The sequence below is a fragment of the Artemia franciscana genome, chromosome 17 (genome assembly GCF_032884065.1).
Source record: "Artemia franciscana chromosome 17, ASM3288406v1, whole genome shotgun sequence".
In the NCBI taxonomy this organism is placed as follows: Eukaryota; Metazoa; Arthropoda; class Branchiopoda; order Anostraca; family Artemiidae; genus Artemia; species Artemia franciscana.
Genome location: NC_088879.1, coordinates 17065589 through 17087476, shown reverse-complemented (window position 1 = coordinate 17087476; position 21888 = coordinate 17065589). Strand labels below are relative to the sequence as shown.

Below are 21888 nucleotides of genomic sequence, written 5' to 3'. Positions count from 1 at the left end.
TATATATATATATATATATATATATATATATATATATATATATATATATATATATATATATATATATATATATATATATATATATATATATATATATATATATATATATATATATATATATATATATATATATATATATATATATATATATATATATATATATATATATATATATATATATATATATATATATATATATATATATATATATATATATATATATATATATATATATATCATGCGTTGGTACAGTCTTAAGGAAAAGAAATTCAAGGAATATTCTCCCGTACAAAACTCCTCCTTCACGGAGAATTCTCCTCCGTGAAAATCCTACCACGTATTACTTACGATCATATTTTTAAATTTAAGCTATTTATTCCACCTGCGAGATTTCCCCTGTGGACGATCCTCCCCCCTCCATTCCCGCGGACAATCCCCTCAACAATTACCTTTCAATTGGAAATAGAGAATGCAATGAATCGACAAATACGAGCTCTAACAAAATTCTATGAATCAATAGATTGATTTAAAAAGGAAAATAAGAGGCTTAATGCCAGTCAAGATTTAAAATAAGAGCTCTGAGTCACAAAGTCCTTCTAAATATCAAAATTTATTAAGATCCGATCACCCACTCGTAAGTTATAAATACCTAATTTTTTCTAATTTATCCTCTCCCTTTTGCCCCCCCCCAGATGGTCGAATCTGGGAAAACGACTTTATCAAGTCAAATTGTGCAGCTCCCTGACATGCCTACCAATTTTCATCGCCCTAGCACGTCTAGAAGCACCGAACTCGCCAAATCACTGAACCCCTCCCCCCAACTCCCCCAAAGAGAGCGAATCCTGTACGATTCTGTCAATCACGTATCAAGGACATTTGTTTATTCTATCCACCAAGCTTCATCCCGATTCCTCCACTCCAAGTGTTTTTCCAAGATTTCCCCCTCCAACTCCCACCAATGTCAAAAGATCTGTTCGGGATTTGAAACAAGAGCTCTGAGACATGAATTCCTTCTAAAAATCAAATTTCATTACGATCCGATCATCCATTCGTAAGATAAGAAAACCCCAATTTTCATGTTTTCCAAGAATTCCGGTTTCCCCCTCCAACTCCTCCGAATGTCACAGGATCTGGTCGGAATTTGAAATTAGAACTTTAAAGAACAAGATCCTTCTAAATATCAAACTTCATTAAGATCTGGTCACCCTTTCGTAAGTTACAAATACCTCAATTTTCAAAATACCCCCCCCCAATTCCACCAAAGAGAGCAGATCCGGTCCAGTTATGTCATTCACGTATCTTAGACAGGTTTCTATTCTTCCCATCCAGTTTCATCCTGATCTCACCGCTTTAAGTATTTTCTAAGATTTCCGGTTCCATTAACTGCCCCCCCAATTACGCTTGATCCGGTTGAGATTTAAAATAATGTATCTGAGTTACGAGGTCCTTCTAAATATGAGGTTTCATGAAGATCCGATCACTCCTTCGTAAGTTAAAAATACGTCATTTTTTCTTATTTTTCAGAATTACCCCCCCCCCTCCAAATTGAGCGGATCCGTTCCAATAATGTAAATCACTTATGCAAGACTTCTGCTTATTTTTCCAACCAAGTTTCATCCCAATCCCTCCAATCTAAGCGTTTTCCATCATTTTAGGTTTCCCCACCCCAAACTTCCCCCAATGTCACCAGATCCGGTCAGGATTTAAAATAAGAGCTTTGAGACACGATATCCTTCGAAATATCAAATTTCATGGAGATCCAATCACCCGTTCGTAAGTTAAAAATACCTCATTTTTTCTAATTTTTCAGAATTACCCCCCCCCCCAACTACCCCAAAGAGAGCGGATCCGTTCTGGTCATAAAATAAGAGCTTTAAGACACGATATCCTTCTAAACATCAAATTTCATTCAGATCCGATCACCCGTTCGTAAGTTGAAAATACCTCATTTTTTCTAATTTTTAAGAATTACTCCCCCCCCCAAACTACCCCAAAGAGAGCGAATCAGTTCCGATTATGTCAATCATGTATCTGGGACTTGCGCTTATTTTTCCCATCAAGTTTCATCCCGATTCCTCAACTCTAAGTATTTTCCAAGATTTTAGGTTTCCTCCCTCCAACTCCCCCCAATGTCATCAGATCCGGTCGGGATTTAAAATAAGAACTCTGAGACACAATATCATTCCAAACATCAAATTTCATTAAGATCCAATCACCCGCTCATAAGTTAAAAATACTTCATTTTTTCTTCTAAAATCCTGATTTGTAGTGGCATCATTTCAAACATAAGGGACAAAATGTATTTTTCAAAATATATCAGGGAGGGGGGTTTATTGTTTTCTTCAGTTTTTCAATGGAAATACAAAAATTGTATTTTTCAATTAAAATACTTCCAAAGGTATTTTTTAAACTGAGGGGAAGGGGACAAATCTCTACTTGCCCCTTCTATTCATACGTCTATTTGTAGAGTTTTAAAGTATTTTTCACACATTGTGTCCCAAATCTGAAAAGAAATATGTCATTAAACCCTACTCAAATCACTGGAATTGTATTTTAAAGCCCAGAGTCAAAGAAAAAGAGATACTACTTAAGAACATGGGACTATTTGAGTAAAAATTCTGAAAACTACTTAAAAACAATCATACATACTTACATACATTGCTTCCCTTTACCACCACCTGCTATAATTGCTTTACTTATCATTTGCCCCAGACAAACATATCACTCCCAGCCAAAGATAGAGAATCAGGACATCATTACCTGTGCTGTGTAGACCATTGGTCTACATGGAATTTTTTTTTTTTTTTTACAGAGAGAATAATTTCACGAAACTACAGCTTTGTGTTGCTCAGTCCCAATTTTTGAATACTAATCTAGCCTCAATATGAATTTAATATGATGAATGTCACTAATTTCATCAGCAATGGACAGTTGCTCACCCCAAGCAATATAGAACATATTATAATTTATTAAGTAGGCCTAAACCCGAAAGTAATAATTGGTGAGAAACTGGTATATACATTGCTAAGTTCATTTTTGTTATAATTTAAAATTGGACTAGGTTTAGAAGTTGGTCATATTTTAAATTTACTTTTTATTGAATCATTATCAATACAGCACAAACTACTATAGTACTGGTGCAATGTTGCATGGTGTTATATGTATTGCTTTACTTTTGCTCATTGATTTACTTAGAGTTTCCTAATGAAAGAAAAAAAAGAAGATTGTACATGGTATCAGAATAATGATAGACCCGCCCCACTGAAATGAGTTTTAGTAGTTGAAATTAGATTTATCTTAGTCTTTAAAAATTGCATTATAAATTTCAATTTGTGATCAAATGCTCCTTCAAGTTTCTTTGGCTTTATATAATCATGCAAAATAACAAAAGGAAAATTTGGCTCAAAGGACCAAATTCCTTTTTCTCTGCTTGAGTTCAATTAGCTTTGCAAGCCAGCTTTTTCAGTTTTATGCAATCTATGGTGGTAAAAGTTGTAGTTAGGTTAAGTAATGTTAGTTTAGGTTAGATTAGGCTAAATTTGGTTCTAAATATCAGAAATGTGTTAAAAATTTAAGCTAACCCAACCTAACCAAATCTATTCTTTCCTAACCTGTCACCACCAAAACTTGCATTAAATTGAAAAAGTTGACTGGTAACACTGACTAAATCCAAGGAGAAAAAAAAAGTATTTCATTCACCAATTTGCAGACATTCATGGTAACATAAAAAAAAAATATAATTATAAAAATATATAACTTGTATATATAAAGCACACATCATTGACTATGATGTATATTTGACTACAATGTCAGTGTACATTACATAGAAAATTTTGAATCCACCATTCTGTATGCTGTACAGGACAGTTTAATCCTGTTGTATACCTTAGTAATTTAATTAACTCTTTTTATAACTAATATGCAAGAATTAAATTACGCTGATCCTGTAAGCTGTTAGAATATATTTCTGTAGTTTGAGCCAATTCTTCTGGCTGAATTGCCATTATTATTGACATTTGTTCCTAGTGAGATCTTATAAAGAAATACATGAACATACAGAAGACTTTGTTGTAAAATATCTTATTTATGTTATATCTGTTCATATTTTTGTTTGGACATTAATTTCTTCTTTTTTTAGATAATTTTTGGATAGATGGGGTTCCATTCAAAATAGGTGAGGCTTACAGACCCTTACCTCCAGTCAAACTTCCTCTATCAGTTCAGAATGCACTCGATGCAGCACATCAAAAAATGGAAGTTGACCCAGCAGTTTCCAGCATTGTGAGTAGTTAATGTCCATAGCAGTTTTGATTTTTTGCTCATAACTCTATATACCATGATGCAGGGTTGCAGATTTGTATCAAGGATCTTGCTGTATGCTCTGGGATTAGAAATTATTTTTGTCAAAACTTATGTTTACTCAATTCAATTGACAAATCATGAATAAAAAAAATACAGCAGTTCAGTTCAGGATCATTTCTAGATGGTGGTAAAATGTGGCTATGTAACTACGTACTGTAATGAGTGTGGTAAGGTAACAAAGGGGGGGGGGGGCAAAATTAAGCTGCTACTGGTTAGCCTATTAGTTCTATTTTTTTATGATCTGTTGGCTGTGTTGTCTACCCATATAGTACAGTTTGTATGACACTGATATAGTACCAATTATGCAGAAAAACTTAGTTGCACACTGGAGACATTTTGCTACATGATGTAAGAACATGTGGCTTTCTGTGAAAAAGCACTAATTTATAGGTTATATTGAATTAAAGTTTGGTGAATTTCGGATTTACAGACATTTTTCTTTATAACCAGCATGCAGAAGTTCACTGATCAAGTAGAGCTTGTCTACTATTTTAACCTAAAAAGTATAACAGCAAAACATCCCAGTCGAAAGGATCATAATACAATTTTAAAGCCAGTTATTCATCCAGCATTAAGGGGAAATATTGACCCCTCCCCTCCACGCTTTTCCAAAGAATGCCTCTCAGAAAATGGTGGCTAGGTGTGTTTTTTTGTACTTTTGACCCCTCCCTTCCTTGGAAAAGTCCTCTGATGCCCCTTCCTCTTGGGAAAAGTCGTTTGATGCCCACTTCTTGAGAAAAGTCCTCTGATGCCACCAAAAAGATTATCTGATGTATGCTTTTTATTCAAAAATTGGAGGAGGATCTAGATCTAGTGGATAGTTAGCAAATTATGGATATTTTATGCTACTTCGATTATATACTAGGTCTAGTTAATCGTTCTTAATTTTAAATTTATTATGTGTTACTGTTTTTCAAGAATTAAAATAGTTGGGTGCAAGTTGTGATAAGAAACGTACTGTTTTTCATGAAAAGTGTACCTTAGAGATAGAAGTGGACTTGAAGCAAAATAAAGTGACTCTGCTCCTGTATTTCTAACTGTCAAAATGTAGGTACCAGACTTCAAATTTGGCCATGTGATCATAGAAAATTCAAAGTTTGAGCTTTCTTGACAGCCAAAATTACAGTGGAAGAAGTCATCCAACTAAACTATATAAGCTAATTGCTGATCAGTAGTTGCAAAGATAACTTAATTCCTTACATATTGAATAAAGTGCATTTTACATTCTAACTAAATATTTTAAAGGTGCGAGAATTACTAGCAACATGGATATTGTGACTGCTGACTCCCAACAAGGAGCTACAATGCAAATTAGAGCAGTGTTTGATTCTACAGTTCCACCCCAACTAGGGTTTTGCTGAGGGGTTTTTGTCAAAGACATGGCTTAAATCTATCATTTAACTCCATAGGCTAAGCAGAAATTAAAACAGAGGGGAGGATCAAGACAAACTACTCAGAAACGACCTCTCAAGTCAAGTTTTCTCCTAATCCCTTGTAAGTACAAGATGTCACACAAAGAAGCTACAAGTCCCCTGTTGCCATGGACGTGAGCACCAGCACGTCTCTGTACGTGCTGTCCCTCACCGGAACAATCTTTCCGAAGCTAATATCCAGTCTCAACCATAGATGTGCTCAAGATCATGACTAGGTCAATGCAGAGTGTAGGCTAACCTGGGATGCCAAACCATAGTCATGTCACACCACCAAAAACCTGTTCTACAGGAGGCTCATCACCACCTTATATTGGACGTGTGATTTAAGGTAACACTTAAAGAAAGAGGAGAACCAGTGATAAAAGCTATTTCATAAATAGAACAAAAGCGCCTACAGAGACAGGGTCCTTGAATTTAAGGGGTAAAGTTGCATAAATAAATTTACTAAGAGACTTTATAGAGCAATAAAACTAGACATCCATTGCAACAACCATATGAAATGTTGCAACAACTGGTGTCTCTAGGTCGAAGTTGCAGAGCAATGTTCATGGAAGCAGAAAAACTTGTGTATTGGGTTTCATGTCTGCTACTGAATTATATAACTCCTGAAATAAGTTTCATTTGCACAAAGTAACTACTACAATTACTAATAACAATTCACTGTAGTATGAACCTGCCTGAGGCCCACACAGCTGAGCAAGTTCAACCTCCATCCCAATCTTTTCTAAGTTTTCCTCTTTACACCCTCCTAAAAAGTTCCAGTTTTCTTTAAATCCTTTCTTGAGGCTTATTCTCACCCCATTTGGGGACAAAAGTTTTTAGTTTGGCCCTAGATGAGTGGCCAAGAAAGACAATCTTAGGAAATCTTTCATCCCTCATCTGTAAAATATGTCCCAGCCATCTCAATCTGTCTTTCATTTGATATAATGGATTTACTGAAGAGTGCTTCTCACCAGTGTCTGCTTACCTATGTAGTGACCCAGGGCGATTTTCTGTGGTAATGGACTGTTTATAAATGATCAATTTATGGAAGTAGTTTGGACATAATACCCTGACTAATTTATGGATGTAATATGGACATAATACCCTGACTAAAAATAAAAAAGCTCTAATAGCTCATACGGTACTTGCTCCTAACAACAAAAGCTCTATGTGTTATCAAACCGTTCATAGTAGGCCTAATGAACTGTTCAAATTTTATTCACATAAGTAAAATCTTACTCTATTTTACGCTTTCTTTTTTTCAGATACTGGAACAGTAAAAATAACGTCTTTTTGTTTCTTTTCAGAGGCTCCAAGCCAAACTGGCCTTGTCTGAGATGGACAACTCAAAACAGAGTAAAATCTTAGAAATGCAAGGTCTTAGAGAAAGATTAGAAGAGTATAGGAATCGGAAAATAGAAGAAAAGCTCATAAAAGCAAAATTAGTGCCAGAAAATCATACTTTGACTGCATCCCAAATTGAAATCGAGATTGAAGATCCAAATCAGGATGAAGATCAGAAGAAACTGGTGGATGAATTTCGTGCAGACGCAAAAGTGAGTGAGCTTCCAGGATTGAATGCAAGTTTGCAAAGTCCCAAGAAAGATAGAATAAAACCTGGTAAACAACAGAATGTGATAAAGTTAACCAGTTTTGATGAATTTGAAAACGGTTCTACTCCTTTTGAAGACTTGGCATTAAAAAGTATTAATGATAAAGCTGAACTTGCCTCTCTGTTAACTCCCTGTACATTCCAGTCTCACACAGTGCCATCACAGACAAATAGCTTATATAGAAGTAATGGCTGTTATAGTGGTGCATTATCTTATTATGGAACAAATGTGAATCAAGGTATCTCAAGTTGTGATAAAAGCAAGGTGAATGAAGAATATTCATATTGTAATAATTGGGGTTTACCAACCAAGGGATTACATGATGGTTTGACGGATACGTTGCTTTGCTCTTTTCCCACTGCAAATACATATAATAGCTCTGACCCTCCCTCTCAGTGGCCTTCTAATCATGTGAGTCATTTTCTTCTTCTTTAGAATTAGATTGCTTCTTAAATGGTATTTTCCATTACAGTTTTTCATAGTCTAATGTGCTATTGTTCATAAAATAAGCCAAACTTTTGGACACAGTAAATTTGTATTTATGTATGTGTTTTCTGTTCATTGATTTCTGATCCAAAACTTATGGCGTGACTCATGGTGAGTCACAGGTGACTCATGATGCCTCAGGTGGCTTTCAACAAAATATAAAACATTCTATCTTGCAAAAACATTCTTCAAACAAAAATGTATTTTGTTTGAATTTTATTAGAAATATAGTAAATTTCTAATGAAACTGATATGTTCTTTTTGGAAATAATACCAGAGGACCAAGCTTCACTCAGTGATAAGAAAGAAGCTTTTTTGCATATTTATACTGACAAATTATCTTTGTTTAATTAGATATATTTCAATTTTTCCTGCTAAGATGTCTGAATTTTATCTATTTTTTTCTAAAAACTACTATCCCCCCCCCCAAAAAAAAAAAGACTAATATTTTCGCTGTTTATTATTACCATGCTACCATATTTTCTGACAATGCCTGCTGCAATGTAGTTCCATTTTTTTTAGTAGATTTTGATGTGATTTTGATTTTGATATGATTCTAAGCCATCTGATTTTAAATTTCTCAAGATTAATAACCTAAGTACTAACTAATAACCCCAAAATTAACATATTTGCTTTTTATCTGAACCATACTGCCATATTGTAAGACAACACCTGCTATTGATTTGACAATAGGCTATATGTTGGTTTTGTGTGACCAGTTAAGGAAAAGTTTTAGAATTGTTGAGGTAAAAACTTGTATTAAAAAATAAATTCCATAGGACTTATTGAGAGGAGATTTTTTAAAAGATACATTTTTATTTGAATTACTTGACTTTTTTGAAAAAAATAAGAAAAAAAATACCATCCTGGAAAAGGACTTGAACCCTCAGAGCATAGAATTTTACTTTCTATAATAACCCCTTATATCAGATTGAAGTTGCATCTAAGGTTCTTGAGCTCTATAGAATTGTATCAAACAGTTCGTGGTAACAAACTGTAGTAAGGAGCAACCCGGCTCAATAGTAACCAAAATTCTAAAAAACGGAATTTTGATACCAATAGTTACATCAAAAGAATCGCATTTTAATGCTGATTTTAATATATAAGTTTAATCTAGTTTAGTTTTACCTATCAAAAGTTACGAGCCTCAGAAAATTTGCCTTATTTTAGAAAATAGTAGGAAACACCCCCTAACTGTAATCAGAGAACTCTATTGTAGAAGTTTCAAGCTCCTACCTGCAAAAATGTGGAATTTTGCATTTTTTGCCAGAAGACAGATAACGAATGCATGTTTATTTGTTTTTGTTTTTTTTCCCAGGGGTGATTGTATCAACTCAGTGGTCCTAGAATGTTGCAAGAAGGCTCATTCTAACGGAAATTAAAAGTTCTAATGCCCTTTTTAAATGACCAAAAAAATTGGAGGACACCTATGCCCCCTCCCACGCTCTTTTTCCCCTAAGTCACCGGATCAAAATTATGAGATAGCCATTTTATTCACCATAGTCGAAAAACCTAATAACTATGTCTTTGGGGACGACTTAATCCCCCACAATCCCCATGGGAGGGGCTGCAAGTTACAAACTTTAACTGTTGTTTACATATACTAGTGAGTATTGGGAAGTGTAATGACGTTTTCAGGGGGATTTTTTTTGGTTTGGGGGGAAAGTTGAGGGGGGGTTACTAGGGAGGATCTTTCCATGGAGGAATTTGTCATAGGGGAAGAGAATTTCAATGAAGGGGGCGCAGGACTTTCTAGCATTAATTTAAAAAAAATGAAAAAATAAATATGAAAAGTGTTTTCAACTGAAAGTAAGGATCAGCATTAAAACTTAAAACGAACAGAAATTATTACGCATATGTGGGGTTCACCTCCTCGTAATACCTCGCTCTTTACGCTATAGTGTTTTTAGTAAGTTCAACTATTTATTCTATGGTCTTTGGGATTCAGGGGTCATTCTTAAGGAATCAGGACAAATTTCAAGTTTTAGTGTAAAGAGCGAGGTATTGACGAGGGGATGAACCCCCTCATATACATAATAAAAAATACGAATATAGAAGTTCGTTACGTAAGTTAATTAGTAAGTTACGTAAATTTTTTACTAATGGAAACGTTTGTAAACAATTAAAAGTTCTAGTTGCCTTTTTAAGTAATAAAAAAATTTGAGGGCAACTAGGCCTCCTCCCCCGCTCCTTTTTTTCTCAAAATCTTCCGATTAAAACTATGAGAAAGCCATTTAGCCAAAAAAAAATAATATGCAAAGTTCGTTTTAATTATTTATGTGCAGAGAGCCAAAATCAAAACATGCATTAATTCAAAAACGTTAAGAGATTAAATAGAAAAAAACAGTTTTTTTTTAAACTGCAAGTAAGGGGCGACATTAAAACTTAAAACGAACAGAAATTACTCCGTATATGAAAGAAGCTATTCCCTTCTCAACGCCCCGCTCTTTACGCTAAAGCTTTTTACTGTTTTAAAAAGTAGAGTTAAGAGAAAGAGTCAAACTTCTCAACTCTACTTTTTAAAACAGTAAAAAGCTTTAGCGTAAAGAGTGGGGCGTTGAGGAGGGAGCAGCCCCTTCCATATACGGAGTAATTTCTGTTTGTTTTAAGTTTTAATGTCGCCCCTTACTTGCAGTTAAAAAAAAACAACTTGTTTTCTTTATTTAATAATATTACAACACAGACATATGTTAGCCTTCCCAGTAAAATCAGTAAGACCTTATCTTTTCCTCAGTTTTAAAGTATTGTAATTCAATAGCACCCAATACTATGAAGATTTGGTGTTTTCTTTGCCAGTGTGACCTGATATTGGCTATAATCATGCCTGATATGGTTTTCTTTTTATTTGCTGTTTTCAGTGTTATTGAATTCCATTTTATTCTTGAACTAGTGGCTGAAGTAAGTTGTATTTTTATTTCCTTCTCAAATTTCTCTTCATTCGTGTTTTCTTTCGTATATAAAATTACTCCTACAATTTGGGAGGAGAGAGGGAAATCTCACCTTATTGCTATTCAAGAGGGGACTCACAAAAAAAAGTCTAGAGAGGAAGAGATTCAAGTATTCTTCTGTATTGAAGTATTCAAGAAACTAAAGATTTTTTGTTTGAAAGACTTGATTTTTAAGATCAGGCTGGTAACATGAAACTCTGAAGGATTGTCCAAAGGACCTCCTCCTCCTTTCTGAAAAATTTTGGGAAAATTGAAATGCATGTAATTCGCATTGTGCTCAGATATTCGCTTTTTTCGAATATCAGACCCTCCATTTGTCTACCTGCTTTATGCATTAAAATATGTGAATTAAAAATTTGGAACAGGCGTTAAAATTTAAACGGGCAGAATATAACTCTTTTAAAAAATCAAATTTAAAACAGTCAAGAATTTATGTTAGTGAAAAAAAGACATTACACAAAGAAAATTGACTACAAGTAAGAGGTGGACTTCTGCTTTTCTCAACCCCTCCTCCCCTTCCCCACTGAAGGCAAGAGGGGCAATCAATACAAAATAGATATAAAAGATTTTTTACACCCTTGTCTTCAAATTATAACACAACTAGAAAGATTTGTTTCTTTAATGGATATAATTAACTATATAAACCTATTTTTTATGTGTGTATTTTTCTTTTTTATTTTACATTCCATCACCACGCCCTTGCCGTCCCGCATGCATTTTTTTTTTTAAAGTATGGACATTCTGCCTTGCTTGAAGTGAAATTATGCAATGGCTGGAGACATAAGAGGTTGGTCCTTGGACCTCCGCCTCTCTCCGTGACATTTTTGTTGCAGAAATGTAGGCACGTTGTACCTTGTTTGAAGCGAAATCACGCAAATATTTTTGATCTGTACTATCTTACAAATCCAGTGGGCCACAGATCCATCCAAAAGCCTGTTGCTCCTGTCTCTTCCAACTTCGTAGCAGAAGGCTAGACATTTTACATCTTATTTGAACCAGAACCAAACAAAGATTTTCAATTTATGAGATTAGAGATCCAAAGTGGTCAAGGATCCCTGCAAACTATTTAGTGCAAAGTTAGGCCTGTTGTATGTTGTTGGAACTGGAATTACGTAATGATTATTGACTCCAAGCAGGAACTCCAAAACAGGCCGTGACTGGAGCTCCAAAGCTACCTGTTAGCATCCCCAACCCTTCTATCTTCAACTTTTTAGCTTAAAGTTAGCTATGCTCCATCTTGTTTTAAAAAATACATTGTGATTTCCAATTCTGTATATACAATTTGAGGCACAAAATGGATCTCTGGCCCCTCCAAGTTTTTAGTAGAAACTTGAGCATATTGCACTTTGTTTGAAGCTGAAACATATAGAGGTATTTGCCATGAATGAATGGAGGCACAAAGAGGGCCAATGGTCCCTCCAACACCCCACTCTATCAAAACTTATCAGAAAATATGTCACCATGCTTTCTTTTACCTATTGACATGAAGTTTGTGGGCCAAGGACATTCGGGAAAATGAATATGAACATAATGACAACTTTAGTACAAAAGTGCTTATATCCACTTGAAACATATTGGGGCAAGATCATATTAGGGCAAGTAACTCGGACCAAGGGGAAAACAGGAACAGATTTTTGCTTACCTTTTGTGAAAGTTTGTCTAGATTCACTTTCAATTTGGTCCAGAAATTACATCGTCACATAGTTTCTTCTTTATCATGCAGAATGGCTTTTAAATAAAAATTGTAAAGCATACTCATCTTCAGGGACAAAAGGTTGGATAAATCAGTTTACCTTATATTTTTTCCTGATACATTTTAGACTAGGGAAATTTATTGCTATGCAAGTCGTTATGCAGTAGTTACAAAGAATAGTGCCATATGGTTAAGTAGTTTTTCAATTATTAGTGTTTGCAACAGTCACTTGTTGGTAGATCTAATCAAATTATTTTTATCATCAAACACGCTGGAAACAAATGAAAGGCATTATATTTAAGCCAAAGTAACATAGTTTATGCTTGTAAAAGTTGATATGTCGAAGTAACAATGAAGGTTGGGTTAGGTTTTCTCATGATTATGAGCAGGACTCCTGTCCTGCTCATAATCCTGCTCTGTTTGCAAAGTTTTTAGGCTTTGACACTGAAATGACTTATTTATCTACATTTTCTTGGCACTCATCTGTTAGCTAGTAAACACTAGAGAATCTGCATCTACAAGTACAGGTTGAAACAACCGAGACACTTGGGAGAAAAATAGGATGTTTATAATTTGGGCTGTATATTTGCACATTAGGGAGGGGATTAAGTAAAGCTGCATGAAAAATGTAACCTAAAGTAACCAAAATACCAACTAAATATTTATTAAAATATAGCTACAATTTAGTTTTCCACTGAGCCAAAGCTAATTGTCTCATATACAAACAGCCATTGTCTGATTCATTGTCTGATTTTATAGATTCAAATTCTCCAGCGTGTACTGGATAAGGAATAAGTACCATTTACTATCCCAAGTAAAATAGAAATATCCTATGGGGGGGGGGCTATACATGAAAAGCTCTACGCTAAGGTTGAAATTTTAACAAGAATGTTTTGATTCGAAAAATTTCGTTACTGTCATAGCAGGGACAAGATCAACCCCTCATCATCCAGATTACATGCTTATCAAAAAATATTCCACAAGTGAAAGGAGAGTTGTAAGCAAAATCTCCCTCCATAATGATCTGAAAGATCTCTCATGGAATATTTGGGAATTTGCACTTAAAACTGCATTTTTTGAGCCTTTCGGTACCCCCTCAAACCTCAACATATTTACTGGAATCTAGCCAATTAATTGGTTTGTAAATATGGATGAATGAAGCATCAAATGAAGTTTGACAAAACTGATCTATAAAAGCGGATTCTGCATTGACTTGATATACATCTAGATACAAGTGTTTATGTATGTGGCAGTGTTTTTTCTGAAACTGGGAGGGGGTGAAGTGTAGTTTTTGGGAGCTTTAAACCTATTGGCTGCCTTGATGTCTATTGGGGCCACAATAACACATTTTATGTCACAAAACGACAGATATCAACACTTGTATCTGTTGCTACAAGAAATAAAGGTGCCAGAGCTCTAAATATACTTCCAAATGAGCTTTATAGGCCTATCGATATTGTACGACCACTGGTTTGAACTTTCACCACTGGCGACTTCAACTTCAATTTTTTCTTTATTCAACTTAAAAAATACAAAAACAATATTATGTCCCAACAGAGAACAGAGTTCGTAAGGCTGGGCGAAAAAAAAACAAATTAACAAACAAACTCGCATTCATAACCATCCTTTTCAGGATAAATAGGCTACATGTTTTTATTTATTTATAAATTGTGATGGAAGCATCCACTCGGTTGTTTCCATGCATGTTTAACTCTCCCTCTCCCTTATCAAGGCATTTCCCCTTTTCCCAAAATTATGAAAATTTTCATATGATAGTAACATTAATTAGTAACTTGAAACTTTTTGCTTTCTACACACTAGTAATCAGCATAAATATTGTATCCTTACAATGCAATATTGTTATGCAAATTCCACTGATTAGAGTTTCAATTTCGCTGACAAGGGCTGTTTTTTACTTACCGTTTGGTTTCAAACCATGAAGGGCTTGAAGCAATCCTGTTTAGGGTAGGTTTGTTAAAAAAAAATGTTTTTATATTCAGATGAATATATTGGCTCTTGAAAGGTTTCTCATTTTTAAATACAGTTAAAATCATAATACAAATGTGTGAATGTCATTGTGAAATTATAGTTTCTGGCCATTATGACTGTGTTTGTATCTGTGTTGCAATGAGTAGTAATTGTAATAGATTGAAACAGCTGTCGCTTGCATATCTAGCTACAATTCACCGTCTAGAAACGTGCCTGGACAGACATCTGATAGACGTTGTTTTTACTAAGGGCCCTCACTAAAACTTCAAAACATTTTTGTTTTCAATAGCGTGCAAATGACACTCCAGCCTTTTGGGGTTTAAGGTGGGTGTACCATTACTATTAGTTTTGGCAAAGTTTGCTCGTTTTCAGTTTGACATGATGGGGTTTATTTATTTATTCATAGTAATTTTTGTTCGTTATTTGAAGATGGGTAATATAATTTTAGGAAAAAAGTTTGAGAGATGGCGAAAGTGTCTTTCGCCATCGAGGAAAGTTAGAAATGCAACTATCAATATTAGGAAAAGGCTTTTGGTAGAAAAGAGGAGGGGTTTTTAAAGGCAGTATTTAGGGGGTTTTAAAGGAAGTATAAAGAAAGTATTTCAGTGATAGATTATAAGAGAACAAGATTTGATCACCTAATTTAATATCTGTATATTTTAGGTTTACTTCATCCATTCATAGCAATTCTACTCGTTTTTTATTTGACATTCTTTATTACTTTATTTTTGCTTGTCTTAGTTTTTAACATTGGTCCTTTTTTTCTTTGATTAACCATTTTTGGAGAAAAGTTTTAAAATTTACTTCTGTTTGCTTATAGTTGACACAATTAGGTTCGCGCTAGCTGTATGATTATTTGCTAATTTTTTTTAAGCTATGCCGCTTAAGAACTAAAGTGTTAGATTTTGATTTAAATTCAGGCAAAGTTTGAAGATTCAATCCAGGTTTTCATCAGGGCATGGATATAGCGCAAGGAAGGCATGTAATTTTTATTTTCAGTACTTCTTTTTCATGGGCATTCATGGGCATCAAGTCTACTTGATGCCCATGAATGGATTCTACTTCCCTGTCAAATGGGTATCACATCCCCAGTGAGAGTCTGATATCTGTTCGCCCATCTTTGGGGGCATTTTTTTCATAATGAGAGGGCAGAGTTCTCTCTTCCAAGATCATTCTAATAGCCTTTTGGAAAATTCAAAACTTGGACTAGAAATGGCACTTGCAGTTTTTTTTTTACCCAACCCCTGATAACCTTGTGCATGGTACCAATCATATTTTAAAAAAAGAAAAAGTTGGAATGATATTGTAAATTAGGTATTTTTTTTAGGTTGACGTGGAAAAAACAGTGATACCCAAGTCAAAACTACCTAATCCATACTTTGATTTATCAATAGGAAAACAATACCTAGTCCGACAGATGATAGATATGGGATTTGATCACGGAAGATCTGCACGGGCAGTTAAAAAGTTTGGTGATGATGGAAAAAAGGTACCACCTCTTTGCTTTAATAAATTATTTTTAATTACTTGTGTATTTGCTCTAATTTGGTTTCTTTATTTAATAGAGGATCATCAATCGAAAAAGGTTCCAAGATTCCATTTGTACCCAAAGTTTGAATTTGGCAACTGATATTTATTCTTTAAATTTTCAGCTGAAGAAGTTTCAGCTTTATTAAAATGAAACAAATAAATATCTGATATTTTGAAAGATTTTCTTTAAGTTTATAGTCCAGTATAAAAAAAAAAAAAATCATGGCCACTTTCACATCACCAGAGTATTTGAATTCTAAGAAACGTTTTGCATATATTTTGCTTCTTCGAGAAAGTTATAGTTTTATTCTTGACTAGAGAAGTTTAAGGAAAACATTATTATTACAACTCTACCTTTGAATAATGAACTAGAAACTAATCTTGAGTTTCGAATATATTTATAAGAATCTTTTTTGCAGTAATGTTCTAGTTGCGGTTGGTTAATGTACACATGGAGAAGAGGGTGGACAGTAGAGATACTTTTGAGCAAGTTGTGCCAGTCTCTTGAAACGACTGCTATTATTTCGCCACCACTCTAACGGGCAGCTTTTTTTTCCTGTCAATGACAGCTTGACTTATGTACCTTTCCAGTTTCTGATCAATATTATCTGCTGACTCTTCTTCTGACTTGTTGAAGTTGCAAATATGCTATCAAACAGGTAGTAAATAAAACTTTCTGTGCCTACTCTTCTTCGTTTGGATACAGGGTGCCTCTTGGGTTTTTAATTTGGAGGAGGGATTTGAAGAATGTGTCGTCAAAATCGTACAGTATGCCGACAGATGTGGACACGCAAGCTAATTTCTAATTTCTTAGGTTAATAGATAAATTTCCCAAGGTGTCGGCACGTGGCGCTGACACCTTTGAACTCTCCCCCCCATAAGTTGCGCCCCTGACTGGATATTATGGCTATAATCGATGGAATCTTGGATCTTTCACCCTTGCAAGTGATCATTTATTAAAAAATATGTATGGTTTATTATATTCTTTTTAGTTGTTTTGGTGGAAGTTGTACATTCTTGAACTCACCATACATTTTGAACATTGCTGCACCAGGTGTGTTTTGACAAGTACTGACAAGAGATGTACTTTGATTTCAATTGAGTCACATATGCTGCCCCCCTCATCACAGTCAGACTTAGCTGGTGGCTCTGCCCCCAAGGATTAGATAAGCAAAAATTACGTGAAGAAAACTGGCGCCATCTTCTCGATAAATTGGGCATAAAAAAAGAAATCGATTTTCGATATTTTTTTTCGATATCCGATAATGACACTGCCCCCAGTATTGGCCTGATGATTTCGGCCGGTTGATATATCGGTTGAGTCCTGTTGGTGTGATTTCCCTTCCAGATATTCAGTAAAAGAAAGAAACATCATATCAAACTAACTTATAGTAGACGAGTTTTTAACCATCCCCAGGCACTCAAGATGGACCTTCTCGCGATAAACCAGTGCAATATCCATGATCTCAGATCAAAGTTCGAACAGTTCCTTCGTTTAATGCACTTGGTTAAAGGCATAAAAGTATATATTAGTGGTACCAACCTTAACCAAGAGATACTAAGCGTCGATGCCTCAATACAGGCGTTTATATTCAGCTGAGAACCCGGTTGACCTAATGGTGTGAATCTCACTATAGGTGCGTTTGAAATATTTCCCAAAAAACCATTTTCCTTTTGCATGCCTTAATATTCCGAATAGAGAGGGCAAATGGTTTACGTGAATTAAGGTGAAGCTAACCACCAAATCTGTGAAACATTCCAAACTGTTACGGAACTAGCTACCCCAAAGGATCCCTTGAGTATATCCGAGGGAAGTATCTGCGATTGTTTTCGATGGTAAATTCATAAAATATGTTCACCTTTGCGTCTGGCTTCCCGTAGAAACGGGATCTCACAGGAGTCAGGACCCTAGCAGATCATATTGTTGTCCCCCATTCCTTATAAGCCCCTGAAAAATTTCCTCGAGGTAGGTGCTCAACCCTTTGCTAGCGACGGGGCTATTATAGCCTCCTTGGAACAGTTTCACCATTTCCTCCTTTCAACTAGGTTCATGTGAATGTTGTTCAGCACCCACAGGCAGAGGTTGAGGCTCTGGATAAAAGCTCTACTCAATTGTTCTTGATGACAATCGTTAAGAAGTTCCTGGCTTGCCCTCCATGCTTATACTTTCCTTGAGTGAGCGAATTACTCCATCCATTAAGTTGTTGCATTCTGTAGTGTTGATGTGAGGAAATTTCATAGTTCTTATAGCATCCTAAGCTAACCGAGCTTTTATAATTCTTGTTCTGAATTTGCCTTTTGTCTGGGTCCTTTCATCAAAAGTGAAAAAGTGGGCGTGTTGTCTCTATACCCAAACCAGACAGCAATCCAATGGACATATGTATAGTTGTTTAAACTTATAAGTTTTCTATTCTGTATTGTAAAAGCCCATAAGATTTTGATATTCTACTATAGTATAAGCTAGGTTTTCGTGACTCAGCACCAGGAGCGAATTGAGACTATGGCTCAGTAATTCATAAGAACATTTCAGAGGCTTTTGAGAGTTTGGCATATAGGCCTGTCAAAGAACATAGAATAGAATCTAAAGTTGGCCAAGAGGCGTGATTGAAAATTAAAATTGGATGATATTCATTGGCTGTTTACGTCCCGTAACCACGTGGTTCTCCAGGGTGGCATCCTGGGTCCTACTCTTTTACCCGTGTAATAATGACATGGAGATCGATCTAGCAGACAGTACACCACTTTGCTGAAGACGAAACAACTCATACAGCCATATGAGACAACAAAAATCTTCTAAATTTCTCCCTCCTCCTTTTCATTGGATCTTCTGGAGGTCATTAAATGGTCCGATGGTTGGATGATGAGCTTTGTTGCAGTGAAAATAAAGAGTTGAGCCGATCATGCTCCAGCGTCTCGACTACATCTTCGAACAGGAAGCAATCAACAGAACTGAACAACCTTGAAAAATTGTAGTAAGAGATTAAAAGAGGGATTTCGTATTGCAGCCGAGGTTAATTAGAAATTAGTAATTACGTAATTAGAAATATGAAGTGTGCATATGTTTACTTAAGAATTAATACAATTCCGTGATAATAAAATCGGAAGACTAAATAGTCGAAAATATAAGAAAAAATATTTAAAAACTTTTTCAGAATGGATCAAAAAGTAGAAAAACAAATTTTTCTGGAGAATCGTATGTGTATAATTGAAATGAGGGGGACAAAATAGATTATGCTTTGTAAAACTCGAGATCAGTTTAATTTTTTTCCTCAACTTACCAACGTATTTCATTTACGTATTTACAACTGTGATCAATTTGATATCCATGTTATGTAAAGCCTAATCCGTTTCGCACCCCTCGTTTTCACTTATATTCGTAGATTATCGAGGATAAGTCATTTTCAACTTTCTAGTTCATTTTGAAAACGAGTAAATATCTTTTTTTTCAGGCCAAAAGAAAATAATAAACTAAAAATATGTCCTTGTACAATTAATCTTATAATTCTTTTATAATCATTATTTTAGGTGTTAGATTACCTTCTGCTCATTCAGTCTCTTGAAGAAGCTGGCCATCCCGGTGATCGGGTTGAGCAAGCACTATTAAAAGTGGGAGACTCTGATGTAGATGATTTGAAGCCACTATTGGAGTTAACGAACCAGTTTGTTAGCTTAGGTTATTCAGAAGAGGCGGCAATTGATGCTTTAGTTAGGTCAAAAAATGACCAAGATGCCGCGCTCGATTTGCTTGCCACTTAGTGCTTAGTTGACCTTTCTTCGTGTTGCTTTCATATACATTTACCTGAAAATTATTTTCGTTGTGTGTTAAATTAAGGTTTTTTTGTTTCTTTTTTAAAATTCTACTCGACTTTAAAAAAAGGCTCATGCCCGGATGCAAGCAGGACTGGAGAGAGGTCCATATGAAGCTTTGAAAGATTTAAGCATCAGAACATGTATTTTGAGGACTTACACACCCCTCCCCCGTCTTTTAACTTTTGGCTGTGTCCACCTTGGAAAAATTTGAAATTATATGTTTTTTTTTGCTGTTGCTTATATCACGAGAACACTTTTATTTTGTTACCTGTGTATGAAAATATTTAGTTCTTTGAAAAAGTAAGTTTGGTCCTTTCTTGCCTTCCACATACATTCGAATAAATATTACGTTGGAACTAGGTATGGAGCTTGGAGGGGATACATACCTGTTTGCACCTGCTCATAAAGGCTATGCATAGATCCCCCCTCCCATTGGCCCAAAGGATCTCCAGTTAAATTCGAAAAGCTAGGGTCCAAAATTATCCCCGTTGTCCTTTGTAAAGTTTCTGAAATCTCTCCTCTTAAAATTTTGGGTGTTTGAATCTATGGGCTTGTCATTAGGTTGTCAGACTAGTTGAATCGAAATCTGATTGTTTAAAGGCACTGTCATTTTCAAAACTAAGTGCTGTCACCTTTGTTTTTCAGAATTTCATTAAACTGAGAAAAATTTTAGGCAGTTGTCTGTTACTGCTGCTACGAATTTGGTCTAGCGTTATGTCATTTCATGTGGAAAACCTGCAAATACTCCTCCATCCCATCTTGTTCAAAGTTTCTACTTTGGCCATGTCCCAAGCAATGCATAGTGGTTTTACTTGTTTTGATGGTCTCATCCCATCTTAAACCTGTATTTCCAGTCTTCTTCTCTCCACTTTGCAGAATATTCAATAAGATATTTCTGCGAATACTAAGTGTAAATGGACTGCTTCATCCATAATAAGTCACATTCTGCATCCAATCGTCAAGCTTCTTCCTAAATCAACCTCTCGAGGTAATCTTGCTTTACTAATCGAATAACTGATTCATGTGGAGCAATTAATGACAAATCTCCTATAAGTGCGCTTTTAGGCCAACAGTTTTAAAATATTCCTTGAAATTCTTTCAAACCAATATGGAGAGGGTGGGCTGGATTTTAGTACCCCTTCGTCTCTTGCTCCTACCTGAAATTTTTGCCGTATATTTTCTTAAATATTTGTATCTGATGTAAATATTACCGCTGTTCGTAATATATAGAAGAGAAAAGAAACGTGCTTAATTCTTAAGCTGTATAGGATTGAGTGGTTTTGTATTAAAACATTGTTTTAAGGCTGCTTTCATTCTACCTACTCAAGTATTTTGCTTAGTTTTTTTCGCCTAAGCTAGATGAGACATTTTGAAACTTTCAATACAGCATTCCGAGAATAAGAACCCATGTATTTTAATTTTGGATCCATATTTTTTTTGAGGCTAAAATAATAGTATTGGGCATAATCGTTATTGCTTATAAAACGCTCATTCAAGTTGTTGATTAGAGTTGGCGTGATTCCTTTTTATCCTCTAAACTTGTTGAAGTTCTGAATGATTTTTTCTGTTAAACTAATCTATTTCCTCATCTTTTGCCTTTGTGAATATTTTGTTTTTGTGAAATAAACGGATGACTTCAGTTATTTCGTAGTGCACGTGACCGATTAGTCGCTGATTCTGGTTGTTTCGCCTAGTAATACTCTAAGTATGCAGATATAATTCTAAGGGACGGGATTTTAAATCAAATATTTACCTTACGCATAAAGGTATTATATAAACATTGGAGGTCAACATTTATTAGTGAGCCTTGGGACGTACGTCATGGAAAGGCAGTGTGGTCTTCGAAAATACCTAGGAAGAATGCTCACTTTTCCCATTAGTGAGCGTTGGGGCTCAGTGTTGTCTTTTACGAATCAAAAGATTCTTAACAATCGCTTGAACTGACCTGAACAAACACTTTCAAAACTGAAACTGAAGGATCTGCCAAAAACACTTTACAATCGATGAACAAATAATATGCAATCGAGCCCCATAAATCCTCT

At 35.1% G+C, this 21888-nt stretch overlaps 1 protein-coding gene across 1 annotated transcript in view; it reads left to right on the top strand.

Moving 5' to 3' along the window:
* The window catches only part of LOC136037935 (uncharacterized), a 64635-nt gene extending 43146 nt beyond the window's left edge, over nucleotides 1-21489 (top strand). Inside the window, exons 2-5 of the mRNA XM_065720802.1 lie at nucleotides 4139-4281; nucleotides 7085-7801; nucleotides 15834-15995; nucleotides 19562-21489. Coding sequence (XP_065576874.1) covers nucleotides 4252-4281; nucleotides 7085-7801; nucleotides 15834-15995; nucleotides 19562-19792 — 1140 coding nt within the window. The 5' untranslated portion in view covers nucleotides 4139-4251 and the 3' untranslated portion in view covers nucleotides 19793-21489. The remainder of the gene's footprint in view (nucleotides 1-4138; nucleotides 4282-7084; nucleotides 7802-15833; nucleotides 15996-19561) is intronic.
* The last annotated feature ends 399 nt before the right edge of the window (nucleotides 21490-21888 follow it).